Genomic DNA, 18,875 nt, shown 5'->3' on the forward strand with positions numbered 1-18,875 from the left:
CGAAAATGATCTGGGGCATGCTGCAAGTGTGGTTCTTCACTTGATGGAGAAATATTTAGATAAGGGTTATATTCTCTATACTGATAATTTTATAATTCAGTTGGCCTAACAAACAACATGACAGCGAGAAAAACATATATTTGTGGCACCTTACGCAGCAACCGAAAAGGAAATCCAAAGTATGTTGTTTCAAAAAACTAAAGAAAGGCGAGTGTATATGGCAAAGACGCAAATCGGTAGTTGTTTGCAAGTGGAAAGACAAACGGAAGTATTAACGATTTCAAATTTGCACAAGGTACAAATGGTCCAAGTACGCAACAAAAACGGAAAAGTTTCCATGAAGCCAAATATTATAAAGGACTACAATGCGGGAATGTCAGGTATCGATCAGTCCGATCAAATGCTTAGTTACTACAGTGCGTTAAGAAAAACTATTAGATGGCCGAAGAAGATTGCACTGCATATTCTCGAATTATATATACATAACACATACTTGCTTTTCCGTAAATCGACTGGAAGCAAGATAAAATCCCTGAAATTTAGAGAGATGTTTGTTTCTACTCTCCTAGGTGATAAAATGCCTACATATAACAGAGTACAGAGGGGAGATTTTCACTACTTGGAAGCTATACCACCAACAGAGAAAAAGCAACGACCTACAAGGGGCTTGCCGGGTATGTACTTCAAAAAAGTTCGACGAGAAACACGCTATTTCTGTCCTGCGTGCGATGAAAATCCAGCTCTATGTGTTGAAAACTGCTTCAAGGACTATCACCTAAACTGAAAATAGCTATCCTTTTTTTTTAAGAGTATAAGATGCTTTTTTTTTAATTTTTGATAACTTTGCTACTGCTGTAAACTTTCGCAATAGTTTTCCTATTCTTGCAGCTCAGTTTTTACCATTTGTTGCTTTTGTTAGAACGTAAATATATTTTTTAACTTTTTGTATCCCTATATTTTGTATCATGGATCTAAAAACAAAATAAAAAATAGTTTTTGAAGCCACTATGTGTTTTAATGGTGTATTGTGGACGCCCATCCCCTTACACTTTAACGTAAATGCCACGGATTTACTCGTACTGGGCGCCGCAAAACAATTCTCCAAAAACGAGATAACTCGTGGCTGGCGCCTGACAATAAATTAGCGACAACGAGTTATCTCGTCCTTGGCAGTCAACGTGTTAATGAAAAATTAAATGTATTAAAAAGCGATAAAAGGTTAGGTTGATAATTTTATTCTATGCGGTATTGCCGGATTTTGCATCAAAATTTCAAATCGCACAAGTACGCGTTTACGAAAAATATTGCATCTAAGGTTTGAACTTTATTTATTATATTTAGCTTATATATATTATCTTCATTTCAGTAGTGAACATGATAGTTTTTAAATTTGTTTATTTTTTTCTACACACGTAAAAACCGGCAACACTGCATGCCGGTTCTTATTTTGTCTCTCTTTCTGGCAACCGGCCATTTATATTTATTTATCTCTGTCGCATGCATTAAAATACAGACCAGGTAGATAAAGTGTGCAGGATGGTATATCGTTTATTAAAAATTAACACAAAAAATTTTCTTTAAACACTTAAAAGAAAAACTTTACACGCTAACCCATTACATGGATCTAATCAATAAATGACGATAAAGGTCAATCTGCAAAAAAATATCATTGCTCATTTCTATGCTTACCACGACGCCGTTTATTCGTTCATATAGTAATATTAAAAAATTGGAAAACAAATCACATTAGTATACAATAATAAAGTGTAATTAACCTTATATTGAGCAATAGAAAAAAATGTCTCTTGGCATAATTTGCCCACAAAAGAGAAATATCAGTTTAAAAAAGCTGCCTAAAGAATTAAAATTCTGTTGGACTCTAAATGAAAATATTATTTTATATAATTTTTATATTCCAAAAATATGAGATAAGTAACTTTATAATTTCAATGATAATCAGTCGTTTTTTTTAATATAATATATACTTTAACACCATCTTAATAACTATTAAATTTGAAAAACATGAAACATTTAATGAAATATAATTTAAAAATGAAAAAGTTAGTAACTCTTTACGTTCTGATTAATGACTAATTATTTATAACATACTTTATTCAATAATATATAAATAAGTACCACGCGGAAAAATTTTTATAGTTGATAGTTAAACAAATTCTAATATAACTTCCCATAAGAATTATGTATGTATCATCATCCTAGGACTGCTTTTCATCATAAAACGTTTATAAACTAAACTAAGAAATCGATGTTGTTCAGTTTTATGGTCCATTTTTTTTATACTATCGTCATTTAATTCAGACACCACTATATTTTAGAAAAATATGATTTGGGAGGTTGATTGATATTTTTATAAACCAGATATTAAAAAATACCTATTTTTTAAAATTTATGTTATATACAATGAATAACTTAAATATCAAGTATAAAAATATTAGCTGAGAGTATTTTAAAAAGGAACCTTCCTGTCTTTTCTAAACAGAAATAAAAAAAAATATTTTTTAAGTACTAAAACACATAAAAAACTGTTTTATTCGATAACAGCTGTTTGATTTATATGGTTAAATATCCATTTTTGAAAAACACTACCATTACATCTTTCAACTTTAGCACCTTTACCATTTTCGACTCCGTCACTGCTAAGACATTTTTTACTAGCTGGATGATAAATAGTTCCATTTTTATATAAAATCCAGTATTGTTCCCTTTTGTGACCGTGACATTCCGTCAACTGGACATCTTGTTCTTTAAAAACTTCGGCGCAAAAATTCTCCTGCAAACATCAAAAATATTTTTTTTTGGGGTGAATTAAACAATAAGGGCCGCGTTAAAAATAGTACCCTGACACTATTTTTTTTGATGCCCCCTCGTAATAATAAAAATCCCAGCAAAAATGTTTATATGTGATACAGGTAACAAATTGAATTTTTTTATTGAGTTTATAAAAAGTTATTTTTTTTAGTAAAAAAAATCTACCATGATGACAAATTCAAAAAGTTCCCTTTATCCCTTTACATAATATGCAGAAATTTGTGGTGGGGGAGCAAATATCGAAAATAGTCAAAGAAAAAATTCGAATCATCTTAAAAAAGACTATGTATTGCTTTGAATAAGAAGACTAAGGAAGGAGCATAATGCTATCCATGTATTCATGCATGGTGGGCGGAAAAAGGACTGTAGGGTGGGGATCCTTGACAGTTCTGTTTGACGATTCATTTGACACATTTGAATTTGGTTGGAAATTTTGTGGATTTGTCAGTCTTTACGGAGCTTATTTTATGTTATTTATTATTTGTTCTACTACTGATAGTTGTATAAAGGTAGTAAATCTAGATGGAAATTATGGCAGAACTTAAATTAACAGTGACACTATCGCGATTTATCGAAAAAGACTCTAAAATAGTTGGTTGTGTAGCGTGCGGTAGATCTCGGCAAAAATCGAGTGAAATAATTAAGGTTATTCCAATAGTGAGACACCCCTCGATAAATAATTATTAAAACTTATATATTTTTATTATAATAATATGTTTTTATAACAATTTTAATAACTACCAACATTTATTCACAACGTAAAATAAAAATAAAATTATTGAGTTTACTCCACGTCTACCCTACATCATAGTTTTACAATGTTTGAATAAAATTAGAACGGCACTGATAAACCGGAATTTAAGTCGGCCATATTTGAGTCCCATCACGGTGGACCTAAGATTTTTGATATGTTCCTTCCTTAGTCTTCTGATTCAAAGATGTATTGTTAAGGTATATGTGGCGCCGTCTGTCGGAGAAGCGAGGAACTAAAACCGCAACGTGTATTGAGAAACCTGGCGAATTCGCCAGAAAGCAAAAGAAATTCTACAAAATTCTAGAACAGAATTTTCCGGAAGATCCACAGCTATATAAAAGGCACGCTATCGGCAGTTTGGACAGTTTGAAGTTTGATAATACCGCATTTTAAATTGTGAATTAGTTGGCGAAGGTGCCAGAAACGTTAGAGTAACAGTAGTTGCATAAATTGTGTTAAATTAGTATAAATTGTGTGTACAGAGTGAGAGAAAATAAATTCGTTAAGTATTTTATCGTGAGTTTAAATTAGTGGACCCACGGAATCCGTAACAGTATACTAATAGATGCAAAAAAATATATTTGATTCTAATAATTCAAAATTAATAAGATACTGTGGCAGTCCGTTTTATTTACGAACATATAGTTTTCCGAGATGTTTTCATTAAAAAAATTGCCACTCAACCACCACTACAAAAATTTAAAACATCCGGGAAAGAATATTAAAAAGTATAGATAGTCTATTTGAGGACCAGACTTTCCAGATACATTTTGTTCATTTGATCGAATTTTGATAAAAAAAGAAAAACTGCTATGCTTTTTGCATTAAACTTACCGAAAAACTAGTATACTTGATAGATGGATAAAAAATCATAACAATAGTACACCTACATGTGAAAAATCTAGTTTTGATAATATCTGAAAAAAAAAGAAAAAAATTGTTGACTGTCCTTTAGATCTGAAATTTCTCTTTATTTTTCTGCTACCAAGGTTTATTCATTATTTTAAGTAGTATTATTCAAAAAATAGAGAAGTTGTAGTAGAAAAAAAGCTCTTCATTTGGCAATGACAAACAAACAGCAGTATGTCCACAGCGCAAGGACATACTTCTGTTTGTTTGTCTACCGCCAATGGACATACAGCACATAGAAAGTCTAAGGTATTTTCACCATTTAATTCGAATGGGATAAAATGCTTCATAACATTGTTTCTGACATAATATTGTAAATCTGCATGTAGTTTGCAATGCGACCTTTGGTTGAAAACTTAAAATATGGACAAAAAGCATTTAGTAAGTCTGCTCCTCATTTACATTCTCATAGATAATTTAATGTAATTACCTTTCTAAGCTCTCCCTTGTTACTCAACGAAAAATATTGCGACACGGCTAAAAATTGATGACATTGGTATAAACCTAATGGTCCTACTTTATCTTCTGATAATTGTAAATCATCCAAACACATGTCAAATTCTGTTTTTACCTGTCCATACCCAAAAACGTTTTCGTCGGGAACAAATTTTTCCGGATAAACATTATCCAGATACCTAGAAATTATCATATAAAAAATTCCTCTTGGCTATAAAATCAATTTACCATTTAAAGCTTTTGCATTTCAACTTCTGTTTAAGTTGTTTTCTGTGCGTTAAATCACCAACTATTGGATTATTTTCCAAACCAGGTTGATACATAAAAAACAACCGTTTATAATCATCCATCCAAACGTGGGCAAGACGTGCCGTATTTATACCATGGGTGTCTTTATTATCAGGAAAGGAGTATGGGTGGAAATCTCTAAATATATGACCTACTCTCGAACAGGGCACCTAAAATAGATACATGACATTTCTAAAAAACACTCTTTGTTTAACTTAAGTTTTTGTGCTAATTACTTGACTTTATTTTGGCTTGGTTTAAATTAAATATATGAAAGGACATATTAAACTGCATTAAGAGTCTATTTTACCACAGATTGGTATACTATATGTATACAGATAAAAATCTTGTCCCTAATTCGTGGTACGAAAATTGTTTTTATGACGATGAGCAAACGAGTAAAATTTTTTGTGCGCAAAAATAAACTCGCGTTTAAACAGCGTAATAACTGGGCCGGTCAGGCGCTGTGCACAATTTTAGAGGCCATAAGTGGGCGTGCTATGTGCGCAAACTAGTAACCTAAGTAGTGGGCGACTCCGAAAATTGGAACCACGAACATCAATGCTTTCGATAAGCTTATAATAATAATAGCTCCCGTATATAGCGTTTAACGCCTTGGGAGTAGCAAGGTACAGCTTGCTATACTAGAGCCGTTCGGTATACAAAGAAGGTAATGTGGCTAGCACTACGCTTCAACCGCCTATTATTACCTCAGGATTGTGAAACCCAAGTACTCGTTTAAGGCTGAGTCGACCTAGGTATCCAAACTATTTTTATTTTAATAAAAATAGTCGGCTGATGAAATGCCGGGTATGGGAATCGAACCCACACCTTGAGATTGGTAGACGAGAGCCTGTACCTCTACGCCACCGGGCACCTATAATCACCGATAAGTTTATAATCTGTATAATATATGCTATTCCGCTGTACTGTTCGGGTCGGGTAAAGCGAGTGTGCGGCCGAAGGAAATATATATTATATTTCAGAAATCTGCCTAAGGCTTAACCCGATCCTGTCTAGTTAAGCTACACCCAAAATTTCAAAAAAACGTGCTTTGATTAAGGTTTGCAGAGCTTCAGCATTTGCAATAAAATAGCGAGCAATTTGTTACAAAACCATATAAATTATATATCACTGTAATCACAAAACTTCAATCTATTTCCGTATTGTAACGGAATTTTAAATTCTCTTCTTTATTTTCGAGAAAATTTAGCTCAAATATAAGGTATATTTTGTTGATGTTTGACCGTAAAAATCTTAAAAATAAAGAAGTTATCTAAAAATGTGCTACAATGCGGATATAGTATAATCCTTTATCTTTAATTTCCTTCTTCATTTTTGTAAAAATGCCTAGCCAGTTTTACTTAAAACTTTAAATGCCGAACGCTTATTTTGCTACTTTGCCGGTCTAGTGAAATGGACTCTTAATATTAAGTTCTAAAATTGTAATGATTGGTAGATAATGGATATTTTTATGAAAATCTACATTAATATTTTTATTTTTGTTTAGCTAGATTTTATACCTAAAGTATTAGCAATGTTATAAAGGGTAGCCAACTCATTCGCCCCGATTAATTATACGAAAACGAAAAGATGTAGAAACAAAATATCGTCGGTTTACAAGCAAAACACACTCGACCACAAGTCCAAAAACGAATAAATATATTTTTAATGAACTAATATAGCGCCATTATGGATTTAAAAAATATAAAAGTAATTTAAAAATTAAACTAATAATTCTTAGAAGGTATAGTAGATTTTTCCTATATTCTGGAAGAAATCTAATCAAATGATATAAATAAATTAAAATTAAAATAATTGGACTTAGTGTGTTTTGCTTGTAAACCGACGATATTTTATATTATGTGGGTATACGTGGGAAGACCATGTACATAAGTTAAAATTATTTTGAACTGTACAGGGTATGTCAGAATTAAGATCCATCGCAACCAAAGTGTTATATTTTTTCTTATGAAACATCCGGTATTTTATTTCATTTTTAGATCCTCGGACACAAAATGAGGTATTTATTATAAGCATAGACTTAAAATAAAATATAGACTACACTATTTACATCTCAACGCGGACAAACAACCTTTTTTGTACACATGTTTACTTCTGGGTGCAGTCGACCGAGCCTTCCTCATCCAGCCTATGTTGTCACGTCCTTAATATTATCAATATTTTTTTCTTGTTATACACATATATTGAGATATTAATACTACAGTTTAATAAAGTAGGTTTTAATATTCCATAGATGTATTAAATAGTCCTTATACTACTAAATTATAAGTCGGATACTGTTTAATAAGGATAAGTTCTTTACAATATGACAACACCGATTAGAGGCGAGGGAGCCTATTCATTCATTTATTATCTTGTAGTACGTATCGCACGTGTGCGGTAAAGCTTTGTTGCCGCTATCTCCCCGGCTGTATTAACGCATTTTCTTAGCTTGTAGTCCTTAAGTGTTTATTTTATTGACTTTTTCTGTTCAAAAACTATAAAATATGGTTCGCCAGTGCCAAATTTGCAGGAAATTTGACTTAAATAATCCATTTAAGTCTTGAAACGACTTTTGACCGGTAGGCAACTCTCAATTTACACATTGGCAGTCAGTGGCGTTGTTGTAGAAAGGCGCTTATTTAGATAATATTTTAGTAAAATGTAAAATCTGAATTTTTCTTTTTTACATTACATTATTTACTTTACTTACATTGTAACAAAATCATAATTATAACCCTGTTAATAATTAATAATGTTTTTATTAAAAATATATTCCGGTTTATTCTAAAATTATCTTCAGAATCTAAAATAACATACAAGAATTTTAAAATGATATTACATTATGAAACAATATTTTTTAATATACCAGGTCGTCTCAAAAGTGGCTCAACCCTATAACTTTTTTTATTTTTTCAGATAAAAAAACAGATTTGTATGTTAGTAGGTATATGACATAAATTAGGATTTATTGGACGTATTCAATTGTTTTTGGTCTCTTCCTGTTTCACCGAAATGATTACATCTTTTGATTTTTAAAGGCACCCATATTGCTACTTTATTCGATAAAAAATGACACTCTGAATAGAATGACATATCATATGTCAACTTTTGACACTGTCGCTTAAAAACATATCCTATTTTAAATTTCAATCCAGTTTTTTTCAATCCACTAAGTTTTAATCAAGGAGCCTTGGAAAAATAGTTTTGATCGTCTAATAGGTTTCGTGTCTTGTCTATGCCGGTTAAAAGATGTACAAATCGTATTTTTAATCATACATATGTTAATTTTTTCAAATGGAACAAGGGTGACTCATTAGCATATTTGGAAAATGCATTTTTTTATGAATATATTGATACCACACACTTGGTATTTCGAGTCAAATTGTCGTTATGAACCGCGTGTTACAATTACAATTAAACCATATGCGAAAATGTCAAAAGTTGACATATGATATGTCATTCTATTCAGAGTGTCATTTTCTATCGAATAAAGTAGAAATATACCGAGGGTGCCGTTTAAAAATTAAAAGTTATAGTCATTTCCGGTGACACAGGAAGTGACCAAAAACAATTGAATGCGTCAATCAATCCTAATTTATTTCATATACTAACATACTAAATCTTGTTTTTTTATTTGAAAATATAAAAAAATTATGGGGATGAGCCACTTTTGAGCCGCACCCGGTATAATAAAGACAGTACCGAGTTAAATAAATGTAGTTTTTATTTTATCCACTTCCTATCACCTTCCTTGCTTTAATGGAACAGATTTATGTTTTCTCTAATTTACATAATAAGACATCACTTAACTAGAAAAAAAATTACAACAATCATTTTTTTTTCTCTCCCTGTCGCCGATTCTATTATATCTGTGGAATAGATCCGGTTTTGATTAATATTAGGGGTTGTAAATGTTTGACTAAAATTAATAATTTATTATTAATTTCAAAAATTACGTAATTTCGATTATAAAATTTCTTCTATAACGTGTATTTTATTATGTTTATCCTTTTCGGACTCTAAGACGTTTTTTCTAAACTTTTATGTAAAAAACCTGTCCTAAATCTTAATAAAATATAAAAACGTTTAAATACGATATATTTTTAATTTACTTATAGCTTCATTAAAATAAAAAAATTACCCGGCTATGATACGGAGAGTTCAGGTGTACTTGAGAAACGAAAGACAGTGTTGTGTTTCTCGGCAGAGTCGTCAGGGAACGACCGTTACGACAGAGACAGCCTATCTATCGCTCGTGTCGCACTCGTTATAACCTAAAACAATAACACAACAATAACAAGACAGTGTCTGACCGCATGTTCCAGCTATTTATGAATGAGATACTCAGTCTATATTTTATTTTAAGTCTATGATTATAAGGGTTAAATATGTTTACACAGATAAAAAATATTGTCAACACCGTGTACATTACTTTTCAGAATTAATTCTTGTGCTGAATTTTAAGCCAGAGAAATAAAGTTTACTGAACAATTTTATTGTTTCGTTTAATGTATACAGGGATATCAAAAACTGCTGATCTATTTTAAATATTTATTTTACATAAAAACTTCGTTATTTCAAATGCAATACTCTGTGTTTCTTAAAATAAATCGAAGCAGATTTAAATGCTCTTTTAAACTATATTAGAGTTTCCTATACCTAACCTAACCTATCTCAGATTTTGAATAAAGAGCAATTTTTCAATAAAATGACAACCAAGAGGGCTGGTGTCTTCATGGCAGCGGGGGCCGGCTCTCGATGCATATGATAGGCTGCAGACACCGCTGCAGAAAAGCTAGCGCCTGGTTAGATTCTATAAGATTTTCTACTGTTGCTCTGTCGGAGTCAAGGCCGCATTTGCTATGCGCTTGATTAAGATAATGTTTTAGCATTTTTAATATAAACCAAATTAATTGTTCCATACTTCAAAATTTAGATTACATTTTAGAAGATGATGTTTTGCAATTTGTTTAGGGGAAGCACTGCTTCCATGGACTGCACGCCGTTGTTCTTTGCCTTTAAATTCAACACAAGAATTTATTCGAAAAAGTAATGCGCAAGGTGTTGATAATCTATTCTATTTTAGCATGCATATTTAAATTTCTTTGAATATCTCAAAAATCAAAGATTTTAAACATATTTAACCCTTATAATAAATGCCTTTTTTTAGGCCCAAGAATCCAAAAATGAAAGAAAATAACGGGTGTTCCATAAGAAAAAATATCACTTTGGTATGGATCTTAGTTCTGAAACATCCTGTATATTTCAAAATAATTTTAAATTGTGCATATTGCCTCCCCACATTGCCACTCCGTATAATCAACCGAGGCGAATAAGGTGCGCCACCCTGTATAACAATTAACAATGTACTGAATGTGCCACCCTCCTTTACAAGTAATAAATCTCTGTTAACTTGCTCAACTTACAGTTTCTAAGCGTCCACCGCATTGCCATATTCGAAAAGACATCTCCAGATTTTCTCCGCCCCATCCATCCATCTGTTCATCGTAAGATCCAATGTCCCAGAAAAAATTTCTATCGATTGCAAATAAACCACCGGCCATGGTAGGTGATTTTATAGGTGTTACTTTTCCTTTATCATTTTCATCTTGAATATCTATCCAGGTAAAATGGCCAGACCATGAGAAACCACCTACTTGAAAACTTGAATCTCCTTTAATATTAATTTACAATAAGTAAAGTAAAAAATAACACGTTTTTTCATTAATTACCATTAGTAGAATAAGCTAAATTACTTGCTTCTATAACATCAATTATAGGAACAAGTACTGCAGTCTTTTCTTCTTCTATTCTTGCTAGTAGTGGTTCGATCCAATCTTTGGTAGCCTCACAATGTGCATCTTAAATATCAACCTATTACATGAAAGCTGTATATATTTATACAAATTGAAAAAAGTTACCTAAAAATATTAAAACATCACCCTGAGCTATTCGAGCTCCCTGTAACCTTGCCCTAATTAGACCCATTCTATGTTTCAATCTAATCAATTTAATATTGTATTCCTTTAGTCTTGTATCCAAATAATACTGTAACAGTCCTTTTAAACTTTCTAGAATTAAAAGGAAATACTGTAATAATTTACTTGCATCTTGGTACTATTATTGTAGTAATACATTAATAGGGTGAATATGCCAGTAGTCGGACATACACCAGTGGTCGGACAAAACGTATTTATTGGGAAATAAGTTAAAAAAATATGGCTTAGTATTGCAACCCAATTCTTCCGCTTTGTTCTATAACATTTTTTTTGCCTAAACAGTCACCCTGAAACTGTTAAAAATTCGGGAGTCGGTGTGGCCACATGTTTGTGCTTCCTAATTTTTGCTTGTTAAAGATGGAGGTGAGATAATTTGTAAGGTAAGTTAAAAATGTTGTATCTAATTTATGAAGTACTTATTACTTTACGTGTATGTAGAATATTCTATAAATTTTTATTTCAAATAACAAAAAAGGATAATTTTTAATATTTTAATGTTAAATTTAGGTGTCCGATAAACTTGTATATAATTTTGGTTTAAGTCCAGTAGACGGACGAGTATCCGACTACTGAAAAAAATCCTCTTTTGTTTTAGTATTTTTCTTGATAATTGATATGTAATATCTACTGTCTTGGTTTGAAATACCGGGTGCGTCTCAAAAGTGGCTCACCCCTATAACTTGTTTATTTTTTCAGATAAAAAATTGAGAGAGTTAATACATGAAATAAATTAGGATTGATCGACGTATTCAATTGTTTTCTGTCACTTCCTGTTTTGCCGGAAATGACTACAACTTTTGATGTTTAAATAGTACCCTCGGTTTTTTGTTGCTTTATTCGATAGAAAATGATACTCTGAATAGAATGACATCATATGTCAACTTTGACATTTTCGAATATGGTTTATTAGAAATTGCAACATGTGATTCATAACGACAATTTGACTCGAAATACCAAGTGTGTGGTACCAAATTATTCGTAAAAAAATGCTTTTTCCAAATATGCTAATGAGCCACCCTCGTTCCATTTGAAAAAATTGAGATATGATTAAAAATACGATTTAGGCATCTATCAACCAGCCCTGACAAGACACGAATAACATTAGACGATCAAATCTACTTTTCCAAGGCTCCTTGATTAAAAATTAGTGTTTTTAACACACCCATGGCACCCTAGATTGAAATTTAAAATTCAATTTTGTTTTAAACAGAAATGTCAAAAGTTGACATATGATATGCCATTCTATTCAGAATGTCATTTTGTATGGAATAAAGTAAAAAAATACCGAGGCTGCCATTTAAAAATCAAAAGTTGTAGTCATTTCCGGAGAAACAAAAGTGACAGAAAACAATTGAATACGTCAATCAATCCTAATTTATGTCATATACTAACATACCAAATCTCGCCTTTTTATCTGAAAAAATAAAAAAGTTATAGGGGGTGAGCCACTTTTGAGACGCACCTGGTATAATAAAAGATAATTTTTTGGTAGTCTTTAGTGGTCGGATAGCAAAAACTCAACACGCTAAATTTAATATATTTGAGAGGTCGGACAGTAGCCACTTTTCGGCGTCATATTGCTATAGACATAAGTTCAGACTGATTTTTTATGAGATTTTGGTTATTTTCAAGCATGAAGCCTAAAGATGGCCTAAAGTAAAAGGGAGTTTTCATCAATACAATAAAGATGCGTTAGAAAAATACAGTGCAAACTGTCCGAGAAGGGGGAAAATCGCGTAAAACATGCAGTCAGGATTCCAGTCAATAGTACAGGACCGTATTAAAGACAAATAGGTAGCGACGTTTGCAAACGAATGGAACCAGAACTTGTTTCAACCAGAGAAATTGAAAAAAAGTTGTTACCTGAATTAACTGAAATTGAATGTCAAAGTCACCTTTTCTTTAAAACTACTTTTATTATTGAAATAAGTTACATTTAAGTTTTATTTAATTATATAAAAACAAAAAAAAATTGACATCTGTTTTAAAAACTAACTAGCTTGAAGAGCTCGTGCGACAGAGTGTAAAAATAGAATCTGTACTTGGAAAAATGCTAGTCTATTATTGTCTATTCAGCACGTATACACACACACAATAGCTTTGTTCGGGTTCTTGTTATTACCGATTCTGAACCGTCCTAGAGCTCTGCAGCGCATGCGCAAATGATTCTTTCTGCGCATACGCATCACAGTTCTAGGACGGTTCAGAATCGGTAATAAGAGAAACCCGAACAAAGCTAATATAACTCCTCCCTTCTCAGAGACAGCTATACCGATTGAGGGGGTAGCTGGATATTTCTTGAAGGTGGTGGTTGAACGTCACGTCGACATTTGGGGAACTTCTTATACATCAGGTAGACGCAGGGTAGACGCAGGGTAGACGCAAAGGATGATAATTACCAGGTACAAAAGTAGTGTCCACAGGCTTGGGTATTTACTGATTTCGTCAAATACCAGGTGTGGTTGATTTTCAATTAGTTGATTCTTAAATGTGTGGAGATTGTCGAGTTTTATTTCAGATATTTGGCTTGTTAAATGTAGAGTCGGTAGGATCTTATCATGGACGTTAGACACTCCGTAAAGAAAGTGTTGCCAATATAAGATATCTGAAATTGAGATGGTTATATATGAAAAGTCAATGCAACAGACAGAGACAAAAACTGGGAATTTCAAATCGTTAGATTTAAAAGTGAGGTTATTATTCAGTTGTCAAAAGATCCTCAAAATGAAAATAAAAACAATAAAATTCAACTAAAATATATTTTGTGTTCAACTCTGACCAGTTCTATTATGGTATACGTTAATTAATTTTACCTTTATGGAAAAAGGGAATCAGTTTCAACAGTAGTTGTGAAATAGATCTGTTGATGAAATGCGATTTATAAGAAATTAAAACAAGAAAAAAAGTATGTGTAAGTATTTAATTTATAATTTAATTTTATGATATTACTGTTATATTTATTATATTAACATTTTAGTACAATAAATTGATAATAGAAAATATGGAAGAAACTGGTGAAGTGCAAGCAGATCGAGATTTATAGATAAATCCTAAAACCACAATCTGGTAAAAAATAGTATAAGGCTGTTAGTAATAACAAATATGTATTGTTGTAGGGCTTCTCATAATAAAGAAATAGGTAGGATAGCATCGATGATAGTAATTAAGGTGAGTTTTTATTTTATAAAATAGATAAATGTACTTATATTATTTTTCTTTAGAAAAGCAAGATTGAGAATAAGTATATAACCCCAAAGACCAGTACTGCAGTTTTATCTCCTCATTTATTGGTGTACTAGTTGAAGCCTGGCGCATCCGCCACGACAGCGACATCAGAAAAAAAAATACTTATTATTTTTTTTTAAATAAATGAAAAACAAAAAATCCGGCGACGACAGTTTTTAGAAGAGCCAATTAGCTATCTTTTAGTAAAAAGCAACTTTCTAGAGCAAGTCGTTACTTCAGTAGAGACGACACAGATAAACATTAGCATTTTATATATGTAGATCATTTTAGATACTTTTGTCTTGATTAATAATAAATTAAGAGCACCTATAATAATTGTTACATTAACACATATGTACAATTTTTTTAACAAAAAAAAATAAATATAAAACAATTTTGTCATATTACTTTTATTTTTAAGAACTCAGTGATGGAACTTCAAAAAAACCAGGAAAAAATAAAGGAAAAATATTGTGTAAACAAAGTTGATATTAATAAACTAACTGGTATTCAAAGGAGGTGTTTTAAAAAGGTTTAGCTAGAGAGTTACTTAAAAAACAGCATGAAGAAGAGATGTATAAAGTATAAAGTACATAGTGCAAGATTAAATTAAAATTGTAACACAAAAGAAATAAAAGCAAATGTGAATTGAATAACAGGTTTTCTAAGGTTCCTGTTGTAATATCAATGAATTAAAATATGAGATTTAAAAATGAAATAAATAGTTTGATTTAAAAAGTTTTATTTATTTTTTACTTACTTTAGAGTTTTATTAAGTACGTAATGGTTTTTAATTGAAGGGATTTAAGTAAAATAATTTATTTTGTATAAATTGCCGTTGAGTTATATTTTTACTCGGTAATTGTACATATTTCATCACTATTATCCTGACTTAATGTATTCTCTTCGTTCAGATGCTCTAACAGAGGCTCCTTTTATTTTGTAACTCTCCTTATAAAGTCCGGCACCAGCAACAATAATTTTTTGCACCATTTAAATGTGTTTATTAGTGTTTATACCTCATATGTTCTAAAACTTTTACCACTTAAAAAAATAATTAAAATCATTGGAAGGTTTACGAAAAAAACTGTTATATTTAACATGAAGCCCAATAATCTCACTCTCCATTTCATAACATTTCATTTCCATGCCACCAAAAAAGAAAATTTAATAAAAAATTTAAACTCGGCTTTTTCTAAACTGTCCGACCATTGGCATATTCACCCTACATACTTTAAAATATATAAGCAATAAATATCATAATACCTCTATCAGATCTATTAATAAATTATGTAACCTATATAGTTCTTACCATCAGTACTGCAGTCATCTACCAAAATAATTTCTTGTAATAAATGACTTGGGGTTTGTAAAAGAACACTCCATACAGTCCGCAGTATGACTGACATAAGTTCATTATAAAATATTACAACAATTGATGCTTTTAATTTTGGCGAATAATTTAAACTTTTACATCTACAAAAACAACAAATATTATCGCCAAAGAATCTACTATAATATTATTTTTTTTCTTAAATAAAAGTAATTATTAAAGGTGGCTACACACACTACTGCAAGCTTGACAAGCATGCATGAACAATCTTTTTGTACAAGCATGCATAATTTAACTTCGTCGCCACACGGTACATGCATGCTTGAACAAGCTTCAGTTTATGCCGCAAAAAAGAAAAAGGAAGTCCGAAGAAAAATAAGAAGGAAGTCCAAAAAAAAAGAAGAAGGAAGTCCGCGATAAAGAAGAAGGAATCTTGAAGGCATTTATCTTTTTAATAACGGCATCTTTATCGGCTTGGCTTTCAATTAATCTATACTTATTAAGTAAAATTTTGTATGCTGCATCCTTCTTCACCCTATCATGATATTCTGGTGATTTAATTCGCCAAAGACACGGCTGATTTTCGTATGCGCGAATAAAATCTTCCAATAATCCTCGATTGCTCCTTTTCAGATCGCTAGACATGATGGCGACGCGACGTACAGGTCATTTACGATCACGGACTGAACTAATTGTTTGTACAAGCTGAATACATGTGGTACACACGTACCGTTTCGCTTGCGCAAGCATGGCTTGTCTAAGCTTGCATGATTCAAATTCAATCAATCATCAAGCGGCTTGCACAATTAAAATGCTTGCGCAAATTTTCCCTACGAACGCTACAGTAAGCTTGTACAAAAAGATTGTTCATGCATGCTTGTCAAGCTTGCAGTAGTGTGTGTAGCCACCTTTACACAAGCTATGCTTGCGCAAGCGAAACGGTACGTGTGTACCACATGTATTCGGCTTGTACAAACAATTAGTTCAGTCCATGATCGTAAATGACCTGTACGTCGCGTCGCCATCATGTCTAGCGATCTGAAAAGGAGCAATCGAGGATTATTGGAAGATTTTATTCGCGCATACGAAAATCAGCCGTGCCTTTGGTTTGGTTTGGTTTGGATTAAATCACCAGAATATCATGATAAGGTGAAGAGGGATGCAGCATACAAAATTTTACTTAATAAGTATAGATTAATTGACAGCCAAGCCGATAAGGATGCCGTTATCAAAAAGATAAATGCCTTCAGGATTCCTTCTTCTTTTTCGCGGACTTCCTTCTTCGTTTTCTTCGTACTTCTTCTTTTTCGAGGCATAAACTGAAGCTGTTCAATCATGCATGTACAGTGTGGCGGAGAATGTAAATTATGCATGCTTGTACAAAAAAGCTTGCAGTAGGGTGTGTATCCACCTTTATAGTTATACAACATATCAATCATAATCATACCATGTTTTAAAGGCGCATTCTCACGACTCGCGTACTTGACAAACATTTTGTAATTGGTATACAGGGTATATACGGTGCGTCGGGCATCTATACAGAATTTCTAAGTTATTTATTATAGGAACTACGCCGCACTCCCGCCAGACCCTGTAGGCCAGTAAAAAATACTTGCCAAGTCCACGAGTCGTGAGAACGCGCCATAATATAACTTTAGTAGTAAATAAATGAGTAAGTCTAACAAATTTCACCACTATTTTATTATTTTGTCTATAGTTTTATGCAAAAAACTATTATGTAAGTATTAAACGAAATACTACTTTGGCAATCAATATAATGTATAAATATAGTATAATAGTTCAAAAATGGACTATTTATTTGTTCATTAAAAATGAAAATCGAAAAAATGGTTGTAATTTATTTTTTTCCTGACTATACAGTTAGTTATTGACCATAATCAGAGCCATAACTAAACATCACTGCTTATAGGCTTGAGATAATATATGTTTATATTTGTATACTTAAAATTAACTTAAGTGAATTAAAGTAATACTTCTTCATCTGCTACAATTCAAATATTAACTCAGCAGCTAGTTAATAATAAATATACTGTATGATCGAACAAAAAATGACATCCTAACTAAAAATGACATCATAACGGTTGGCTTAGAAATGCACATTGATGACATTCCACCACATTCCCCATATAAGTTTATATATAAAATGACAGTGATCTTCATTTCATAGCCATCACTTTTTCTTCAATCATATTGTATGTTTCATACTTGTTATTTCTTGGGTCCCTCAATTTTCTATCTAAAGGCATTCTATCACTTAAAACAGTATTTAAAGCAAATTTCTTTAAAGCTTTTTCTCCATCGAGGGCATCCTGTCCATCCAAAAAAGCTGTCTCTCCATTATCACCTAGTCCTATAAAGAAAAAATATAATTTGCATATACATAACGCATCAGCAGGTCAATAGCTGAACAAAAATTTGGTACGAAATACTGACCTGGGATAATCTTTCCTTCCCATTCTCTTAACTTTTGTTCAAATACATTATTTTCAGTATTTACAAATTTCTGTCGATTTTCAAGCTCAATGTCATTTGGAATTTTCATTTTCAAATAAATAAATATTAGTGAAACAATTATTATTGCAATAAAAAACAACTTTAGGTGAATACGTTTTAAACGAAAACATGATCTTAACATCTTTTGAGGGAATGTATTTATTAAACATGCTATGTGATATTTATTCTAAAATGCCAACATGTCACCATGACATTAAAATTATGCTTCCACTTATTGAAATATAATCCACATAGAATTCTTTTGTAACAAATGGTTTCTAATTTGGTTTTAAGATAACATATGATGGGATTTTTTACTTTTACATTTTATTATGAGGTTTGTACATTTGAAGTTCAGACTTACAAATTGGAGGTTATGTTTTGTTTATTTCAAATATTCTCATCGATATTATAAGTTATGATCCTCTCTTCTACTGGGTTTAATCATAAGGTTTAATTGTTTTATAATCGCTTATTTTACTAAACTGATAAAATCGTCAGACATTATAGATTATTTTCACCAATAGCGTTTTGCTTTTTAATTTTGAAAATCAAGAAAACA

The 18,875-nt window shown here is 31.6% G+C and overlaps 1 protein-coding gene across 2 annotated transcripts; it reads right to left on the reverse strand.

Annotated features, from left to right (window-relative positions):
* Nucleotides 1-1,673: 1,673 nt before the first annotated feature.
* Nucleotides 1,674-18,861, reverse strand: LOC115875939 (polypeptide N-acetylgalactosaminyltransferase 1). Of its 2 annotated transcripts, none has more exons than XM_030891542.1 (9): nucleotides 18,254-18,861; nucleotides 18,026-18,170; nucleotides 15,779-15,942; nucleotides 11,164-11,313; nucleotides 10,975-11,103; nucleotides 10,669-10,916; nucleotides 5,177-5,406; nucleotides 4,923-5,127; nucleotides 1,674-2,791 (listed from the first exon to the last, which is right to left on the reverse strand). In XM_030891542.1, exons 1-9 carry the CDS (start codon nucleotides 18,453-18,455, stop codon nucleotides 2,549-2,551), a joined length of 1,716 nt encoding a protein of 571 aa, XP_030747402.1. In that variant the 5' UTR covers nucleotides 18,456-18,861; the 3' UTR covers nucleotides 1,674-2,548. The 2 variants fall into 2 exon arrangements, with proteins under 2 accessions (XP_030747402.1, XP_030747403.1); XM_030891543.1 differs by having other exon boundaries at nucleotides 18,678-18,859.
* Nucleotides 18,862-18,875: the final 14 nt, after the last annotated feature.

This window comes from Sitophilus oryzae, unplaced genomic scaffold (assembly GCF_002938485.1).
Source record: "Sitophilus oryzae breed Bouriz unplaced genomic scaffold, Soryzae_2.0 scaffold_1396_pilon_pilon, whole genome shotgun sequence".
Lineage (NCBI taxonomy): Eukaryota > Metazoa > Arthropoda > Insecta > Coleoptera > Curculionidae > Sitophilus > Sitophilus oryzae.